Source organism: Nipponia nippon, unplaced genomic scaffold (genome assembly GCF_047370975.1).
Source record: "Nipponia nippon isolate SJK-2023a ecotype South Korea unplaced genomic scaffold, ASM4737097v1 scaffold_1, whole genome shotgun sequence".
Lineage (NCBI taxonomy): Eukaryota > Metazoa > Chordata > Aves > Pelecaniformes > Threskiornithidae > Nipponia > Nipponia nippon.
Window position 1 is genome coordinate 47,622,178 of NW_028262290.1, and position 16,830 is coordinate 47,639,007.

Genomic DNA, 16,830 nt, shown 5'->3' on the forward strand with positions numbered 1-16,830 from the left:
TCAGAATAATAGCTCAGCGTTGGACTGCTGCTAAATCAAGGTCCTGTTGTATTATACAATAACACAAACTGTAGTTGGTTATTTTGGGGGAGAAAAAAAAAAGAAAAAAGAAAGCTTTTGGTTCCTTTAGCATGAAAATGAAGCTCAGCAACTCAGTAGTCAAGTATCATTTACAACAGGAGGATAATCGCAGGTCCTTGAATAGTTGGCAAAAAGTCTCAAATAAGATAACTCTGATTTTCTTGTAAATGAAAAAGACATTGTCTACTGTAAATATATTTATTAGTATGAAACATGAAATCTGCAAAACAATAGCTACGATCATAACTGTTGCAAACACGAATATGTGTGAAGCGAGCATTTCTGCACATTGCATTGGAGTAAGATCCGAGCAAATCCTCTGCAGCATGCAGCAATGATGTTTGGATATTTCTCACATTAAGATTGCCTGCACTTATTTTACTTTAAGTGGAACTTTAGTATTCTTACTCATCTTCATGAAAATTCGTGGGTTTTGTAGTGTGGACATGCAAACAAATTCAGACCATGTTGAAAACGTCATACTGCTGCATGGCTTTAATTAGAACTGCTTGAGAATACAGTTGTACACTCTGCGTGCATGTATGTGTGTTTGGAAAATACGTCCATGAGAATTTGTCAAGTTTGTCTGTAGTAACATTTCACCTTATCTAGAAATGTTTGCAATCCCTGATGGGGCATCACGTACCATTATTTTGATGTATAATTTGCCATTTTTGGTGAAATGCATTTGTTGATTTAAACGAGGACTCCTTTAGCCCAATTGGTTTTGCCACTGGCCTGATAAGAAGGAGTTTACGGTAAAAAAATAAATCTACCATACAGTTTCATCATGGTTTTCAGGTTCGACAAAATAATTTGCTTGTTCACAAAACTGTGAAATCTGAATGTAATACTTGAATTTTAACTTCCTCTAACTGATAAAATTTTGGAGAAGGGAAAATGCAGTAGGAAGTGTGACTGGTAGCTGTGAAAAATGACATGATAGATGCCAGTCTGAGATCACTTCAGCCGTACATCCATTCTGTAGTGGTAAAATATGTACTTGCTGATTGTAGAAAGGAGATACAGCTTTGCACAGTGTTTTGGCCCGAGACACCCATGTCTGAGGTAGCAGGATACCGGGCCTCCCTTACTTCTGCAATAGGACCACCTGTCCCAGACTGGTGAGATGCTTCAGTGGAAGCATGTTATTGCTTTACCAGGCCCACAGAGGAAACTCGTTTTAAGGAACTCCCTAGAAAAGTCTATTATGGCCATGCTTTGGGAAGTATGCGGAGATCATTCAGAAGTAAGACAGATAAGCAGGACAGGCTGGCAGGCAGCGGACCATTTTCAGGTGCATTGCAGTAGGCTGTATTAATTTGAGGAAATCTAGGACTTTTTGTATACACTCTTGTTCACCATCTACTATGGGCATTTCTTTATTAACTAAATCAACAGAAAACACTCCTGTAGATGGGGAGGATCAATGTCTGGAGTTACAGAGTTCATACAGAAGTAATGAGCTTCTTGATTCTCTTGAAATTTAGAACAAGTTGAGGTTCAGTGGAGGACTGGGAAAAAAACACATTAAAATGTGTCAGACATTAAAAAAAAAAAAAGGCAAGTTTGTATTGTTATTATTTTGTGTTGCATTTTCCTATCTCTTCTTTTGTGGTTTTACTCGTAGTGGACCTAAGGGAGAGAGAAGACTTCTGTATCCCAGTGATTCAGATAACTAAAGCACTGCTTGGCCTTTCAGATATTTATCATCTCAGCCATGCTATGCTGGGTCTCAGTCCTACACCTCTAATTTACATGGGTAGTAGTCTCATTAAAACAATCAGATGTTATTTGACAGCTTACATTGGTAACAGCTAAGGAGTCATGCCATGTTTGTGAGAACTCATGATTTTCAAACCAATCAGTTAATAATAACTGATTTGATTGTATTCGAAAGGCTGCAGTGGAAATGAAGGTTAATGACACAGCTTATTCCAGAGGTTTGCTTAGACATGTTGACAAATAACAACAGTATTTTATTTATTCACAATTGTTATGAGTCTCAGATATGCCTAAACCTGTTCATTAATAGGTGGCAGCTGTTCCTTAACAATGCTTCTGGTTGCCAGAGAACTATTTGTCCTTGTGAGTCAGTCCTCAAAAAAACAACCAAAACCAAAAAAATACCACCCAGAATGCAGTTAGTATTTGCACTTTTGTGTTGTTTGGTTTCATGGCTGACGAGCAGTACCCTTCTCAACTAGCTTTTTAAAAAAATATTACAAGCCTTTGTATTTCTGTCTTTGTGGGTGTGGTAGTTGGTATTTTTCTAAACTAGGAGCAGAACGAGGGAAACTGTATTCAACAAAAAGAAAACAAAAGGGTTTTTTGGCCTTTTCTGAAGACTGCTTTGCAACTAACCAAAACTTATGTTCTGCCTACCTCCCAAGAGTGATTAACTACTAAGATTGTTTTAATAGAATATTAAGTAAACATGTATCTGCTGAGCAGCGAACAGTCAAAATCCATTTAAGAACTTTCCCTGTGCTGTTGAGATTAACATTTAACAGCTGGATGTCATTTGAGATGAACATTCAGAAGGAGCAGGTGTCAATTCTGTCCTTCCTTGATCACTTTACCTTCCTCTCCTCTGGCAACAAGATTTTTGAGATTATACTGTGTGTCCAGTTCCTTTGTTCCTAAAGTACCTTGGGAACTTGCTAGCTGATTTTAAACAAATTTGACAGGTCAAACTAAAAGATAATTAAGCTCCTGAGGAGTTCCTTGAAAATCAGGTGCTGGGCGGAGGAGAGGCAGAGTACTCTGCAGAAGGAAAGTCTCCAGCATTACTTCATACAGTATTAGACAGAGGTGAGTACACAGAGAGACTGAAAAAATGCTCCGACCAGCCACTCCAGCTGGAGCTTGCATCACAGATATCCAATTTAATTCACTGAAAGACCAAAATCCATAGGAAATCGGATTTCATTATGGCCAAGGTTCATGGAATTGTTAGTTTGTCCAAAAGATTCCTGTGTCTCCAGCAGTGCACATTCAGTGTTTCTTTATTATCCTCAGTCACGCATGGAGCCCCAGGCTTTATTTGCCCTTTATTTATCTTGTACTGACCACAGAATATTAATTTCTTCGTGAGGTTTTTCATAATGCTTGTAATGCTGTATTTTAGATCTATTTTAGATTTTTATCTTCATAACCTTCTTAGTAACATTAGGTAGTATATTCAGCATTGCACACATGGGAACCAAGGTACAGAGATTAAAGCAAAGAGGATAAATGGTACCAACTCACTTAGTGCTGGTGCAGTGTAGGGCATAATTTTACTACACGATCTTGTTTAATTAAAAAAAAAAGTTCTGGACATTGAATGAGCCAGATACTCTTCTGGAAACAGTAGCATATAATTAGGGCATGTAAATCAAAACTTAATCATAATGTTTGAGTACAGGGGATGAGATTCATCTTAGCATGCAGCCTTAGCCAGCTAAAATTTACATGACTGGTCTGGTGTGGTTGTCTGGAATCATCTCTAGTCAATGAAGAGAGATGCATCTTTTTAGGATAAAATTGTATTCTGGAGGTGCCTTTCTCTTTCCATTGATTATAGAGGACTCCGTATCTCTGTATATATGGTTTCATATGATTAAAATTAAATAAATTAAACTCCAGGAGACCAAAGGAATGTTACACACTTGACTTACTTTTGGCATTTGCTGCTTCTGCAAGATCTTGACTTTGAAGTCAGATTGCTCTCTTAAATAGGGTTTTTGAGGTACAACTGTATTAATCTTTACATAGACTATCTGTGGGGTTGAGGAACCTTAGAGTAACAGCACAGCTGCCTTCTCAAGTTTGTGAAATAACTAATTGCAGTACAACATTGTTATAGTCTATGTGGTATTAACAGAAGAGGGAGATAGAGACCCACACTTTGCCAGTGGGTTAGATGTTTTAGACACTGTGAAACAGCAGGCTGTGGGACCAAGGACATCATCCCCATTTCTTGAGGAAGGTGTTCTGCAGCCGTTCGATCCTCCTGTGCCTGACCCCGTATCCTCTCCTGCTCCTGTCCCTGTCCCCCCAGTGATCGCTTTCCCTGCTAATACATCCCTAGCTCTTGCTTGATACTGCTTGTGCCCTGTCCTGCCCATTCCTGCTGCGAGAGGACTGTCTTGCATTTTGAACAAGTAATTTGAATTGCCGCATACAGGGAAGATACACATCAAGAAGATGGCAGGACTGATCTTAATAACTGAGCTCTCTCTACTGGCAGTTCAGGCACAGAAGTCACATGAACTTGGTTGCATGAAGTTCTCTGCCATGCTTTGTCACTCTGTCAACTATCACTGTTAAATACGAACAAAATTATTGTCGTCATTAAGTATGATCATTTTGTCATTAGAGAGAATAAAAATCCCTGGAATTTCAAGAAGTTATAAATAATAGTAACTTCAGTTACAGTCCCTTCTGCTTGTTTCTCTAAAGCCCATAGTTTTCCCACAGGCACTCCAGGTCTGCCTTTCTTGAGGGCATTGAAATGCATAGGGTAAAATTCTTCCAAACCCATAGTGAACCCCACTTCCAAAATAACTAAACTAGCATCAAAATACCAAGAAGTGGTGCCGGAGTAGGTGAATCCAGCTTGGTATGACAGTGGTAATCTGAGCAGTTTTCCAGCAAGGAACAGGGAGCTGATCTTAACTAAGATTTATAAATTTACTCCATTAGAAGCCATTCAAAGAGCTTCCCTTATTTTTTGAGGATATTTCCCTTTGTATACCAGCTTAGCTTTCTTTCCCTGATGAAAAAAAAAAAGGGGGCAAAAAACATTTGGCATCTCAGCCATCTCATCACAGTTCCCGTGTCTAGAAGTTAGGCATCTATTGCACAGCCGTGATACAAACTCTGCTTAGAGCTGGGGAGGAGAGACAGCCGGCTGTGGAGAACAGTTCATCCCATCTGATTTTCTCCACTGATTCAGCAGAGAGCTTAAAACCAGCTTAAACACATGCCTGCCTGTTAGGTGAGACATGTCTGCTGCGCTATTTAACAGGAAAAACTAGTATTTGATAGCAGGAGGTTTCAACGTCTTACTGAAATACTGCAGGGTAGAGCGGCATCTGTGTCTGTGGCGGTATCTACAAAACCCCACTCTGCCCAAGATGCTGAAGTGGAAATCTGAGCTTCTTGGTACCATTTTGGTTCTTCTCACCTTTTCACTGTTTTCTCCTGTTTGTTGGCTGGCTTGTTGGGGAGTGAGCTCCAACAGGCTGAGCTGAAATCCGAGCTGGAAGTGTTAGTGTTCAGGGAGCCCTGAAGAAGGAATGCTGCCCGCCTTGTTCTCGCAAGTGGGAGAGATTTGCATACCTCCCTGCTGTAATTTCAGGAGAGGAGGGTGCCTCACCTCTTCCAAGGCTTGGCTGAAGTTGAGCACTACCTAGGATTGCTTGATTGTTCCTTCAGTGCTTTACGCAGGGCTCGTAGTATCTCTTCAGGTTATGAATGTGCACTTCTTAAATGTGTGTATAGCACATTTGCTTAAATGAATCCCGGGCCCTTATTTGCTTGATGAAGATCCTGTATGGAATAGTCTTATCAAACTGAACTAATTCTTAAAGTCCTCAACTTTTAAATGGCTTTTAAAATAAACTATTACCTCTTCTTTATTTGTGGAGAGGTGGTTCTTGTCTTTCTGTCCTGGCTAATTTGTTAATTAATTTGTTGATGAACTACCATCAGATAATGATTTTACAGATTATATGAACCATTTCATTGTCAAATATGTTTCACCATTCTTAATCACTTACAGTACTGAGGATCCTTGCGAAGGATACATGAACAGCTTACTCACCACCCAAAAGCACTATTAAGTAGTAAAATATTTGCAAATAGGCATCTTCACTGTTTAAGGAACATGCAAGTTTCTCCCCTTTAACTGAAAGCATGAAGTTAGATATCACCTGCAACACTTTCAAATTACCTGTTTCCTCTGAAGTTAAGTGAAACCTGAATTCTGAAATTGTTCAAACAGGGATTTTTCTAGAACTCTTTTACTACTTAAACTGAATTTTTTTCTTCTGAAGAAAAAGCAGGGGTGAAACAAAACCTACTTAGTTTATGTCCACAGTAATCAATGCTCAGTGTTATTTCTTGGTCTCAATAGAGTGAATTTAAATTTCTTACTGTACCATTATCTTCCAAAGCTCCCCCAACTCCCCCGCCCCGAATCTTATCTGTAAACCAGAGCAGTGTCTTATTCTTTGAGATGACAAGGTTATGGTTGTGTACTTTTGTTCTGCCTTGCTCCCTCTTTTAAAAAGGTCTTCATACTTTACATTTACTGTCTACGTTTGAAGACTATCAAATACCATCTCCACCTAGCACAAATCATAATGGCTAAGGCCTGTACTCAAGCACCTTACACAACTGTGTAAAAAATTAAAACAAATCAGAAGTTATGAAGCTGCATTTTGGAATTTGTGCGAACTCTGAAGGGTAATAAAAATGTTACGTCTGTTGGTACTTGTCACTCCAACAAAAAACAAGTAAAAGTGCACATCCTGTATTTCTTCATACATGATTTATATGTGACTAACGACAAGTAATTCCTAAAATCAGTACGTCACAGTCTTCCAGTACCCTAGGGTCAGAACAGTAAGTGTTAATAATTTTATTGATGACAGCTTAGGCATCCATCCTGAGGTTTAGACACTATGACACCTTTCCTGCCTCTGTGCATCACTTCTGATCTCTTCCCAGGTGTTTCATCTTCTCCCCCAGTGGCGTGCACTGTGGAAGCCTCCCTGGGTCCCTGCAGCCCCAGGGAGGAAGGGGCTGAGCCACTCTCTTCGTGGGTTTGGCCCTGGCGCAGGGCAGCCAGCATGCTGGAAGAGCTAGAATTATGGCTACAGAAGGAAAAAAGAAACAAATTTTGTGCATCTTCTCCAGAATTTTAGGTAGTGTTAAATATTCTCAGCCAAAGAGTCATAAAGCTTATTGTAACGTGGAGGAACCTTTTATTTTCCCCTCATTTTGATTCAGCTGAGTAATTTTAGATAAACCTTTCTGGATGTAGTCAGTGTTCGACTACCCTGTGACATTGTTTGTGTAAGTTCTCAATTCTGAATTATAATTAGCATTGTACTACATGATGCCTTTTTTCTCCTCTTCCTTTTTTTTCCTGTGCTTTGAATTATTTCATGAATTCCAGCTTAGATAGCTGTCCTCTCTGGAAGTTTCTCTTTATTGTCAGAAATGGTTGTTTATGGCTGTTGGGTTTGGGTTGAGCGAGGAATGTGGTGAATCCAGTGGTTGCACTTACTTCTCTGTGTGTCATTACATACTTGGTAAACCTGCCAAGAAGCAGGCAGGAGAATGGCAAGTAGAGAAGTTAGGACACTTTTTTTCCTAGGCGTGTGACAATATTTTGTATGTCTGTGCCTAAGTTCAGGGTTCAGCGTTCGTAGTTTTAGAGTACAAGATTGCAACATGTACTCATACTGTATTGCACAACTGGGTTTGATTGTTTCTCTGGTCAGTACTAATTATCGAGTTGAGTTTATTGCTGAAAGAGTCCTGGTTTTGCTGATTTTTATTTTTTTTTTAAATCTGCTTTTGCAATCAGTACATAAATGTTTTACAAGGGTGGAGTGCTATTTTGGTAGTTTATCTTGGTAAAGACTGAGTTGTTTCTATTTGGGGGTATTCCTGGTTATTAAATAGAGGCAAGAAAATAGAGAATTTTAGTGAATTTCACAAAACAAGTTAACATCCTTTATAACAATTAATAGCCTGTTCCTTTTTTTAATGGGTACTACGCCAGGGGAGGTTTAGATTGGACATTAGGAAAAAATCCTTCACCGGAAGGGTAGTCAGGCACTGGATCAGGCTGCCCAGGGAAGTGGTTGAGTCCCCATCCCTGGAGGTATTTAAAAGTTGTGTCGATGTGGCGCTTAGGGACGTGGTTTAGTGGTGGATTTGGCAGTGCTAGGTTAACAGTTGGACTTGATGATCTTAAAGGTCTTTTCCAACCTAAACGATTCTATGGTTCTATGATGTTCTATATTTCCCTGTTTCTTTCAACTGGATTTTTGCACCCCATGCTCAGTACTTCAAAGATTAGTGTACTTAACTGCAAATTAGTGAGAATTGGTGTAGTCAACAGAAAACCTGTACATCTGGAACAGTTCCTGTGAGTAAAGATTTACAGCATCAGTTCATATGGTTTGTAGTGTCTCCTCAAAAGACACTTTCTATCATCTGTCGCCTTCAGAATTAGGAGAGATGTTTGAGGCAGCTAAAGGATGTAAATAAACCAAGCTGGGACTTGCAGGGGCATCAGTCTCCGTCTAATTTATTAGAAAACTGCAATCTTTTAATGAAATATTCAAAGGAAAAATATATCCAGTTACCCCACCAAATCTTTTACATATTAAAATATGTGAAAATTCAGGCTTTTCAACTGTTGTGTTCTAGTTATCTTAATTACGTGTTTGCTTTTGTTTGTTTTACAGAAATCCTGTGTATTATATGACTTAGATGTTGTGGCTTTAAATGAAAGTAAGAAGAGAACCTGCTGTGCATTCTGAAATATTGTTCCTTATTTCATTTTCTCTTCAGAAGATATTAACTATTGCAAAGGAACATACAAGATTTTAAAAGTGAGCCTGTAATGCCAAAACCCTGTATTTAGGCATCCTTTGTATTACACAAACTTCATTGCCAAATGTTTTGATATGTTTATATTATATTTTCATATTTTTTGTGTGAAGTTAAAACAATTATCTGACTTTGGAATTATTAGATGCATCACAAGATGACTGCATTTGCGTACAGATGTTTGCAGAAATGAAATCTAAGTGTACTAATTTTCTCTTATTAAAAAAAAAAAAATTAACTTGACTTTTTTTTTCCTGTGTTATTTATACCAGATTTGTAATGTAATGAACATTGACATCATCACACAGGCAACCTTCTGATATATAAAATCACTTATGCTGTCCCCCAGATAACGTCTCTTTAAGTAGCTGATATTTACTGCAGTCCCCTAAGATAATTTTCTCAGAATTTTTGGCTTTCTTTCTTTCCTATCCATTTCAGAAACATATGTGTTCATTGAATATCCTTGAACAGGGAGGCTGCAAACGGAGGGCTGAGAGAAAAGAATAAGTCATATACAAGATCAGTATGTTGTTGGACCTTCCTTAGAAGGCAGAAAACATGGAACAACAGAATGCATCCAGTAATAATTATCTTGCTAATATAAACTTTTATCGTTCTATAAATAATTCATGCAGGTGTTAGCAGCATACCTGCATTTTCAGATGTTCCTTTTGTTGTAAATGATCACAATATTAAAAGGGTATGCAGTGCTTGTTTGATAATGTGAGATATTGATGTTATTTTCTTAATGTACAAATACATCAGGTATCTGATCCTGCTCATTTAGATCTGTTTTATACTGGCATGTAATATCTTCAATTTCAGTGGAGGATATCAGATTTTATTTAAATTTAAATGAGGGCAGAATCAGGATGCCAGTTTCTTTTTCTTTAATCAAAAGCAAAGAGCACACAAACCTGCAGGACACATACAAAGCAAACACATACTGGGAAATCTGAAGAGTGGTGGTGATTATATTGTCTTTTTATTAATTTTTTTTTTTTGGCTGGGAGACGTGGTTCTTGCTGATTATTAAATTTAATTGTTTTATCACCATTTGTGATCGAATACTACTACTGTGCAAAATTGTGTTGTGAGCTATCCCAGCACATCCAGAATAACTAACTCCACTGGCTTATCATTCTGGAACGTCACTACCCTCCTGAAATATGCCTGTTTCTTTTTTGAGGGCTGTTTGCAGATTGTCATAGTATCAAATTATTATTAAATTTGGTATTGAGACAGTGAGCTCAACTGGAAGATGCTTTCTGAAGGACATGGGACCTAATGTGCCTGAGCACGCTGCCAGGTTACTGTGCCACTGGGCCATTTAGTATGCTTGCAGAAGGGGTGCGAAAGGATGGGAAGGGCTACATATTTACAGCCACTCCTGACTACTCATCATGGCCAGTCGTTCAAGCTAGTGTTTAGAGCAAAATCTGAAATCAAGGAACAAAGGACAATGCCTGCCTTAGTTACAACCGTAGCAGAGGAAGAAAATAGTGCTGGAAGGGATTTCTAGAGGCTGTCGGGGTCCTTGTCTTATCTCAGCCTCAGATCAGCTGTCCCTGCCGTGCTGCAGGAAGATGTTTAGAGACCTGCAGTGATGGAGATTTCACCGTCTCTCTGAGTGGCATCCAGTCCTTACTTAACTGGTTTGGCAAGCAGGAAGTTTCCTAATACCTAACTGGTACACATGGAAAGCAGGTTCTCCCTTTCCTCTTATGTAGGTGAACACCTCTGCCTGCCCTCACTCTTCTCTTCAGGCCAGAGAGCTCCTGTCCCTTCTACCTTCCCTTCTACTTTGGGTTTGCAGAATCCTTTGCCATTTTTGTCTCTCTCCTCTCGATGTTTTTTGAGTTGGTTCTCAACTATCCTGGACTGTAGACCTGAAAACTGAGCAGACTATTCCAGTTTAAATAACAACAGCTGGATAGATTAAAATTATTTTTTCATTATCTTATTTATGATACTCCTATTGATGCTTTCCAGCATCAGCATAATGCAAGGTAGCCTAGCACTGGTCGTGATCCGTAATCTCTTTTCTGAAGAACTGCTTTTTTATCCTGGTGCGTACCTGTGCAGTTGATTATTCCTTTGTATGTGTAGAACCTTCTGTTTCTCCTTATTCGGTGGCATTTCAGTTTCCCCATCCTGCCAAGATCCTTCCGAATCGTAATGCTGTGTTCCAGCGTAGTTGGAGCCTCTTCCTGTAGATAAAATGTGAATAAGTATACTCAGTCATCAAAGATGTTGATGAAAGTACTGAATAGTTCTGAATCCAGGACAGATCTCAGGGAAATCCCATTCAATGTATCCTTTCAGCTTGGCAGTACTAATTATTTCCAAATAATTTTGCACTCATTTTGTATACTTGTCTAGACCGTATTTTTTTCAGTTAAGAGCACATTATATGAAACCCTATGATCCTCACTCTTTCTAACCTATCCACGAAGGCTGTTACCATCTGATTGATAGAAGTAGACTAGACTGATCTGGTATTATTTGTTACTGACAAACCCATGCTGTTACTTCTCATATCTTTACTTTTAGATTCTTGCAAATGGTTGGATTACCTATTGAAATTTTTTTTTTTTTAGTAGAAATTCAGCTAACCAGTTTGTAGAGCTCTTTCCTTCTACCCTTTGAGAGAGATGCAATCCTTTTTGAGTTTTCTGGAACCTCACTCATTCTCTGTTGATTCTTGGAGATAATCATTAGCAGCTCTAACATTGCTTGAACCCTAAGGGAGTTTCATCAGGTCCAGTCTATCCAAAAATCTTTAACTTATCTAAGTATTTTCCAGTCTATTTCTTAATTTTTCTAGCCCAATCTTAGACTTTTGTCAGTGGTGCTAGTAGTGAAATCATATCCGCCTTTTTAAATTGAAGACTGAGGTTAAAAAAGGCATTAAGGATACTGGTTTCTCAGCATCACCAGTCATTAGGTGATGACTAAATCGATTTTCCCCTCTATGGAATAACAGACCAATTTTTCCTTTGGTCTTCTCACTATGCATCTTTCCAACATCCTTGCTATCTTTTAAATCCAATCTTCTAACATTTTGGTACCTTATCTTTCTGGTTTTGTCCATACATAGTCTATACATTTATTAATACTTCAGTAATCTGACCTACTTTCTACTTTCTTTCTGGTCATTGAAGATCTTAGGATTCAGCCAAGTTAGTCTTCGTGTCACTTCCTCTCCTTTCTCTGTGTAGATCAAATTCTGCAGTTTTGCCTTCAGCAGTGGATCTCCGATGAACTCTAAGCTCTCCTGAATTCACTGAAGTTTTGCTACTAGTTCTCTGAGTTTAAGTCTCCCATTAGTTCCTCCTCCTCTTCCTAACAATGAAAATAGATAAAAGATGGTCAGATTGATTCGTAATTTTAATTTCTTCTCTGTATAACTAATCAGAATTTCAAATATAGGAATTTCTTGTATACGTTTTTCCTTCTCACAGTGTTTTCTACTGCTTGTGGCATAGGTATGATCCAGTCACTGGCCCACCTTAGGGAGATGTAAATATTTAGGTTCCCACGCAATGTTTGCAGGATGCCTTACCCCTGCTAGCTGATGCAGCGTGCTTCACCTAACACTCCAGGTAGCGTGAGTGCTCTCCTCTTCACATCTTTTGCTCTCCTGGAGCAAAACAACTGCCTTTTTCTAAGCATATGCATTGTGGACTACATTCACAGGAGCATGCCACTGGGGAAAAACCACCACTCTCACTAGAAGGGACCAAAAAACCTCCCACCAAACTGCAACACTCTGTGTTTCGAGGCATTTTCCCAACTAGAAAATAGGATGTAAGTTGAGAGCATTATCTTCATTTAATTCTCTCCAAAGCTGGCTGGATAGTGTTGCACAAATTCCCACAGATGGAGTTTTTAGAATAAATAAAGAAGGGATTTGACTGGCAGAAGGAGGACACCTCTTACAGTGAAATAGAAGATAAAAGGTGAATGTTCACACCAGACCCTCAGATCTCTTTAGAATACCTTGCATGAGCAAAGATTGCTTGGATTTTGCAGTAAGACAGGAACAGCATTCTCTTTCAAAACATGAGATGCACAGACATCAACTATATCAAATGCATTGTTCTCTTTCCCCTTTCCCCCTCGCCTCAGAGAAAGGTGGGTATTTCGGATCTGATTCTGAAATGATCACTGCATCTCCTGTTGTTTCCCATTGGACTTGTAAATATTTATTATGAAAATCAGGCCTTTGATAGAAAGGCAAATCACATGTAGGCAGAAGAAATGCAAATTCATGCGGGTTTTTAAAGAAATACTATGATGGCTTCACATGAAACTTAGTGTATAAGGCTCAGAGTTTTATTTGGTGTATGCATACTACAGTGTAAAGCGTGTTACCAGATTCATACTAAAATTGGTTTGCTGTGAACAGCGCCATTTCAAATGTTAGCATAGATACGAACTGATGATGATCCAAAATGCTTTAAGAATTATTTTGTTAGCAATGGAATAAATATATACTAGAGATTTTACAGCCTGTTGCATTTCTTGGGGAGGAGTGGCTGGAGAGCTGCCTGGCAGAAAAGGACCTAGGGGTGTTGGTTGACAGCTGCCTGAACTTGAGCCAGCAGTGTGCCCAGGTGGCCAAGAGGGCCAATGGCATCCTGGCCTGTATCAGGAATAGTGTGGCCAGCAGGACCAGGGAGGTGATAGTGCCCCTGTACTCGGCACTGGTGAGGCTGCACCTCAAGTACTGTGTTCAGTTTTGGGCCCCTCACTACAAGAAGGACATCGAGGTGCTGGAGCATGTCCAGAGGAGGGCAACGAAGTTGGTGAAGGGTCTGGAGCACAAGTCTTACGAGGAGAGGCTGAGGGAACTGGGGTTGTTTATCCTGGAGAAGAGGAGGCTGAGGGGGTACCTTATTGCTCTCTACAGCTACCTAAAAGGAGGTTGTAGCGAGGTGGGGGTCAGTCTCTTCTCCCTGTTAACAAGTGATAGGACGAGAGGAAACGGCCTCAAGCTGCGCCAGGGGAAGTTTAGGTCGGATATTAGGAAAAACTTCTTCACCAAAAGGGCAGTCAAGCACTGGAACAGGCTGCCCAGGGAAGTGGTTGAGTCTCCATCCCTGGAGGTATTTAAAAGATGGGTAGACGTGCTTGAGGACATGGTTTAGTGGTGGACTTGGCAGTGCTAGGTTAACAGTTGGACTCGATTTTAAGGGTCTTTTCCAACCTTAATGATTCCATGATTCTATGATTCTATAAATGTGTTGTGAAATCAACATGAAAGTCAGTCAATTCAAAACGCATTTCAGAATAATTTCAGGAATTATTCTGAGTCCCCCTGCCACTGCTTATGGGTTTATGGTGACAATTTGCTGTTGATACATAAAGGCTGTCTCTGAACGCCGCCTGAAAGGCACATACACAACACCTAAGGCATTGTGTAACTGAGGCCCTGGTCCCGAGGTGGATCTGCTCCCAGGGATTCCTCTCGAGGTCTGATGGCTTCGTTAGCGTTTTGCACCAGTAGGAGACTCTGATAAGAGATCACACTAAAAGGGATTAAGGCGTTGCTAGACATCAGAGAAATTATTATATCTAAAGTGTTAATTATACATAAGGTGCAGTTAAAACAAGAAATCATCCGAGATTCACATGTGCTGGTGATTTGAATACTGTGAATGTAATATTAGAATATATTTCAAGGAGGTTGAGCTATAATAGTTAGGACACATAAGAAAGTCACTCTTAAGAGCTCCAGTGAGACATTTAAATACTAGTAAGCTTTATGATGTCTCTTTGCCTGGAAATAACTGAATGAAATTTAGATAGTATCTACAAGGTACATTTTTAAAAAATGCATGTTGTTCCAGTAGGACGGGTAAGAGTGGGTTGGGTTTCCACTGGTTGGAGAGAACACAAAGACGGTTGTATGAAGACAGACTTAAAAGCTGTAGGACATCGAAAGCCATCTGAAGAATGAAAAAATCTTTAAAGAAAAATCAGCAGTAACTATTGCTGTGTGAGAGATGCATTTCTTCCCAGACAGCAGAAGTGCATGATGTCTGTGAGAAGCATACGCTGTGAGACAGTATCTATCCTGGAATTAATGGTACCCAAGACAGCGTTTAAAACCAGTCCTTGACAGACTAGTGCTTCAAGTCCTGGTGAATCCCAGTCTGACCTGATCTGCTTTGTCTTATACACTGCACCCAATAACCTCGTGAAACCTGAACGAGTTAAAACCATGCTTTTGCTTTCCGTATTTCAGCAATAATGCTTTTAGCTATTATATTACTTTGCACTTCAATAGCTTAATTCACTTAAGTTGTTCAAAGCATTTGGTGAACTTTATAAAAGGGAAGCTACTTTGAAAAAAAATCCAGTGTCATATTTTTAAAGCTAACTATTCTGGTAGATAGGATCTAATAGCAGCATGGCTGAGTGTAGAGAACAAAGGTTTTCCATAGCGCTGGGAAATCCCAGTGCCAGACTGTGTAGCTGAAGCATGGACCCCCGTCAGGATGCAGTTCAAACCAACCCAGATCCATTTAAAGCCAGATAACTTGGGTTTTCTGTAATCCTCTGTGCTGACTGGTTTCCACGGTCTTTGTTTCATCTTGGAGAGCATGGATAAAGTCCCAGTCTCTGTTTGCAGCGGAGCAGAACAAGAGCGTGTCTGTCTCGGCCCCGCTCGTGCTCGCGGTGCTGCTGGCACCAGTGGTTGCAGAGGCGGGCGGCAGCGGCTGGCCCCTTCGCCGGGCGCCTGAGGAAGGGCGAGCGGCAGGAGAGCCCTTCGCACAACAGCTCTGCCATCCCCAGCAGTCTCAAAGGCAGACACCGCCGAAGATGGAGCCTGGAGAGAGATGTTAGCTGTGGATGTTTTCAGTCGTTTTACAAATCACTGGAAGGCACTTCTATGTTTCTCGTCAACAGTGCAGCCTTAAATGTAGCCAAGTTTACTGCAATAAAATAAACAGTTTTGACACAAAAGTGAACAAAATAAACTTAAGCGCAGTTCAGTGCAACCACCCAGGAGTTAGTTTTTCTGGTTTAATTTCCCAGAGTTTCTGCAGTCTAGCAGTCTGGAGATAAAATGCCTAAAAAATGAAAACGTTAAATAAAATATCTTATGAAGATCATATAAGACTTCATGACTTAAGCCACTTTGAAAAGAGAAGCAGTAGTTGGTTTTAAATTTTCCCATGGCCTGAAGACCCTCGAATATGCAATATATGTAATAATACTTGCATGTGCAGTAACAGTGATAGAAATAAATCAAAGATTTTCCTCTCATTTCTGTGCGCTACTCTTCATCCTTTAAATACCCATCCATGGTTCACAGGTGAAAACTAAAAGATACATAATCAAAGTTGCCATCTAATTGGCCTCAAGCTGCACCAGGGGAAGTTTAGGTTGGATATTAGGAAAAACTTCTTCACCAAAAGGGCAGTCAGGCACTGGACCAGGCTGCCCAGGGAAGTGGTTGAGTCTCCATCCCTGGGGGTATTTAAAAGAAGGGTAGCCGTGGTGCTTGAGCACATGATTTAGTGGTGGACTTGGCAGTGCTGGGTTAATGGTTGGACTCGATGATCTTAAGGGTCTTTTCCAACCTTGACGATTCTATGGTTCTATGATTTATGATTTTTTTTAAATGTAGGATGAATTTCACAGGCAAAGCTCCTATGCTAAATTAAACAGAAGACGCAATGCAACCCGCTTGCTCAAATTTGCTCTGATAAACGAAGTGAGACATTTTGTCTGCCAGCTGTAAACGTAAACGCGCAGGCAGAGGGATCGCGTCCCCTCTCGCAGGGAAGCGGCACATGTAAAGCCGTGGGCCGGCGGAGGGGCCGGCGGGGCCGCCCAGCCGCGCACCCCGCCGCACCGCCTGCGCGGCCGGGCTCTCCCCGCCCCGCCGCTTCCCCGGGACGGGACGGGGCGGGGGACACACGGGCACCTGCGGGGCCGCCCGACGGCTCCTCCCCGGCGGGGCGCGGCGGCGGCGGGCGGGCTGCAGGTCGGGCGAGCGGTCGGAGGGTGGAGTGAGAGGGACAGGCTCGGCGGCGGCGCTCCCCGCCGGGCGGGCGGCAGCCCGGCACTTTCCTTTTCGGCGCGGGGAGGAGCGGCAGCTGCGCAGGCGTT

At 40.7% G+C, this 16,830-nt stretch overlaps 1 protein-coding gene across 3 annotated transcripts in view; it reads left to right on the forward strand.

Moving 5' to 3' along the window:
* The window catches only part of LOC148057366 (ras-related protein Rab-10-like), a 30,789-nt gene extending 21,846 nt beyond the window's left edge, over positions 1 to 8,943 (forward strand). For all 3 annotated transcript variants that reach the window (XM_087754193.1, XM_087754199.1, XM_087754187.1), the window contains one exon: positions 8,556 to 8,943. In XM_087754193.1, coding sequence (XP_087610319.1) covers positions 8,556 to 8,630 — 75 coding nt within the window. In that variant the 3' untranslated portion in view covers positions 8,631 to 8,943. The remainder of the gene's footprint in view (positions 1 to 8,555) is intronic.
* The last annotated feature ends 7,887 nt before the right edge of the window (positions 8,944 to 16,830 follow it).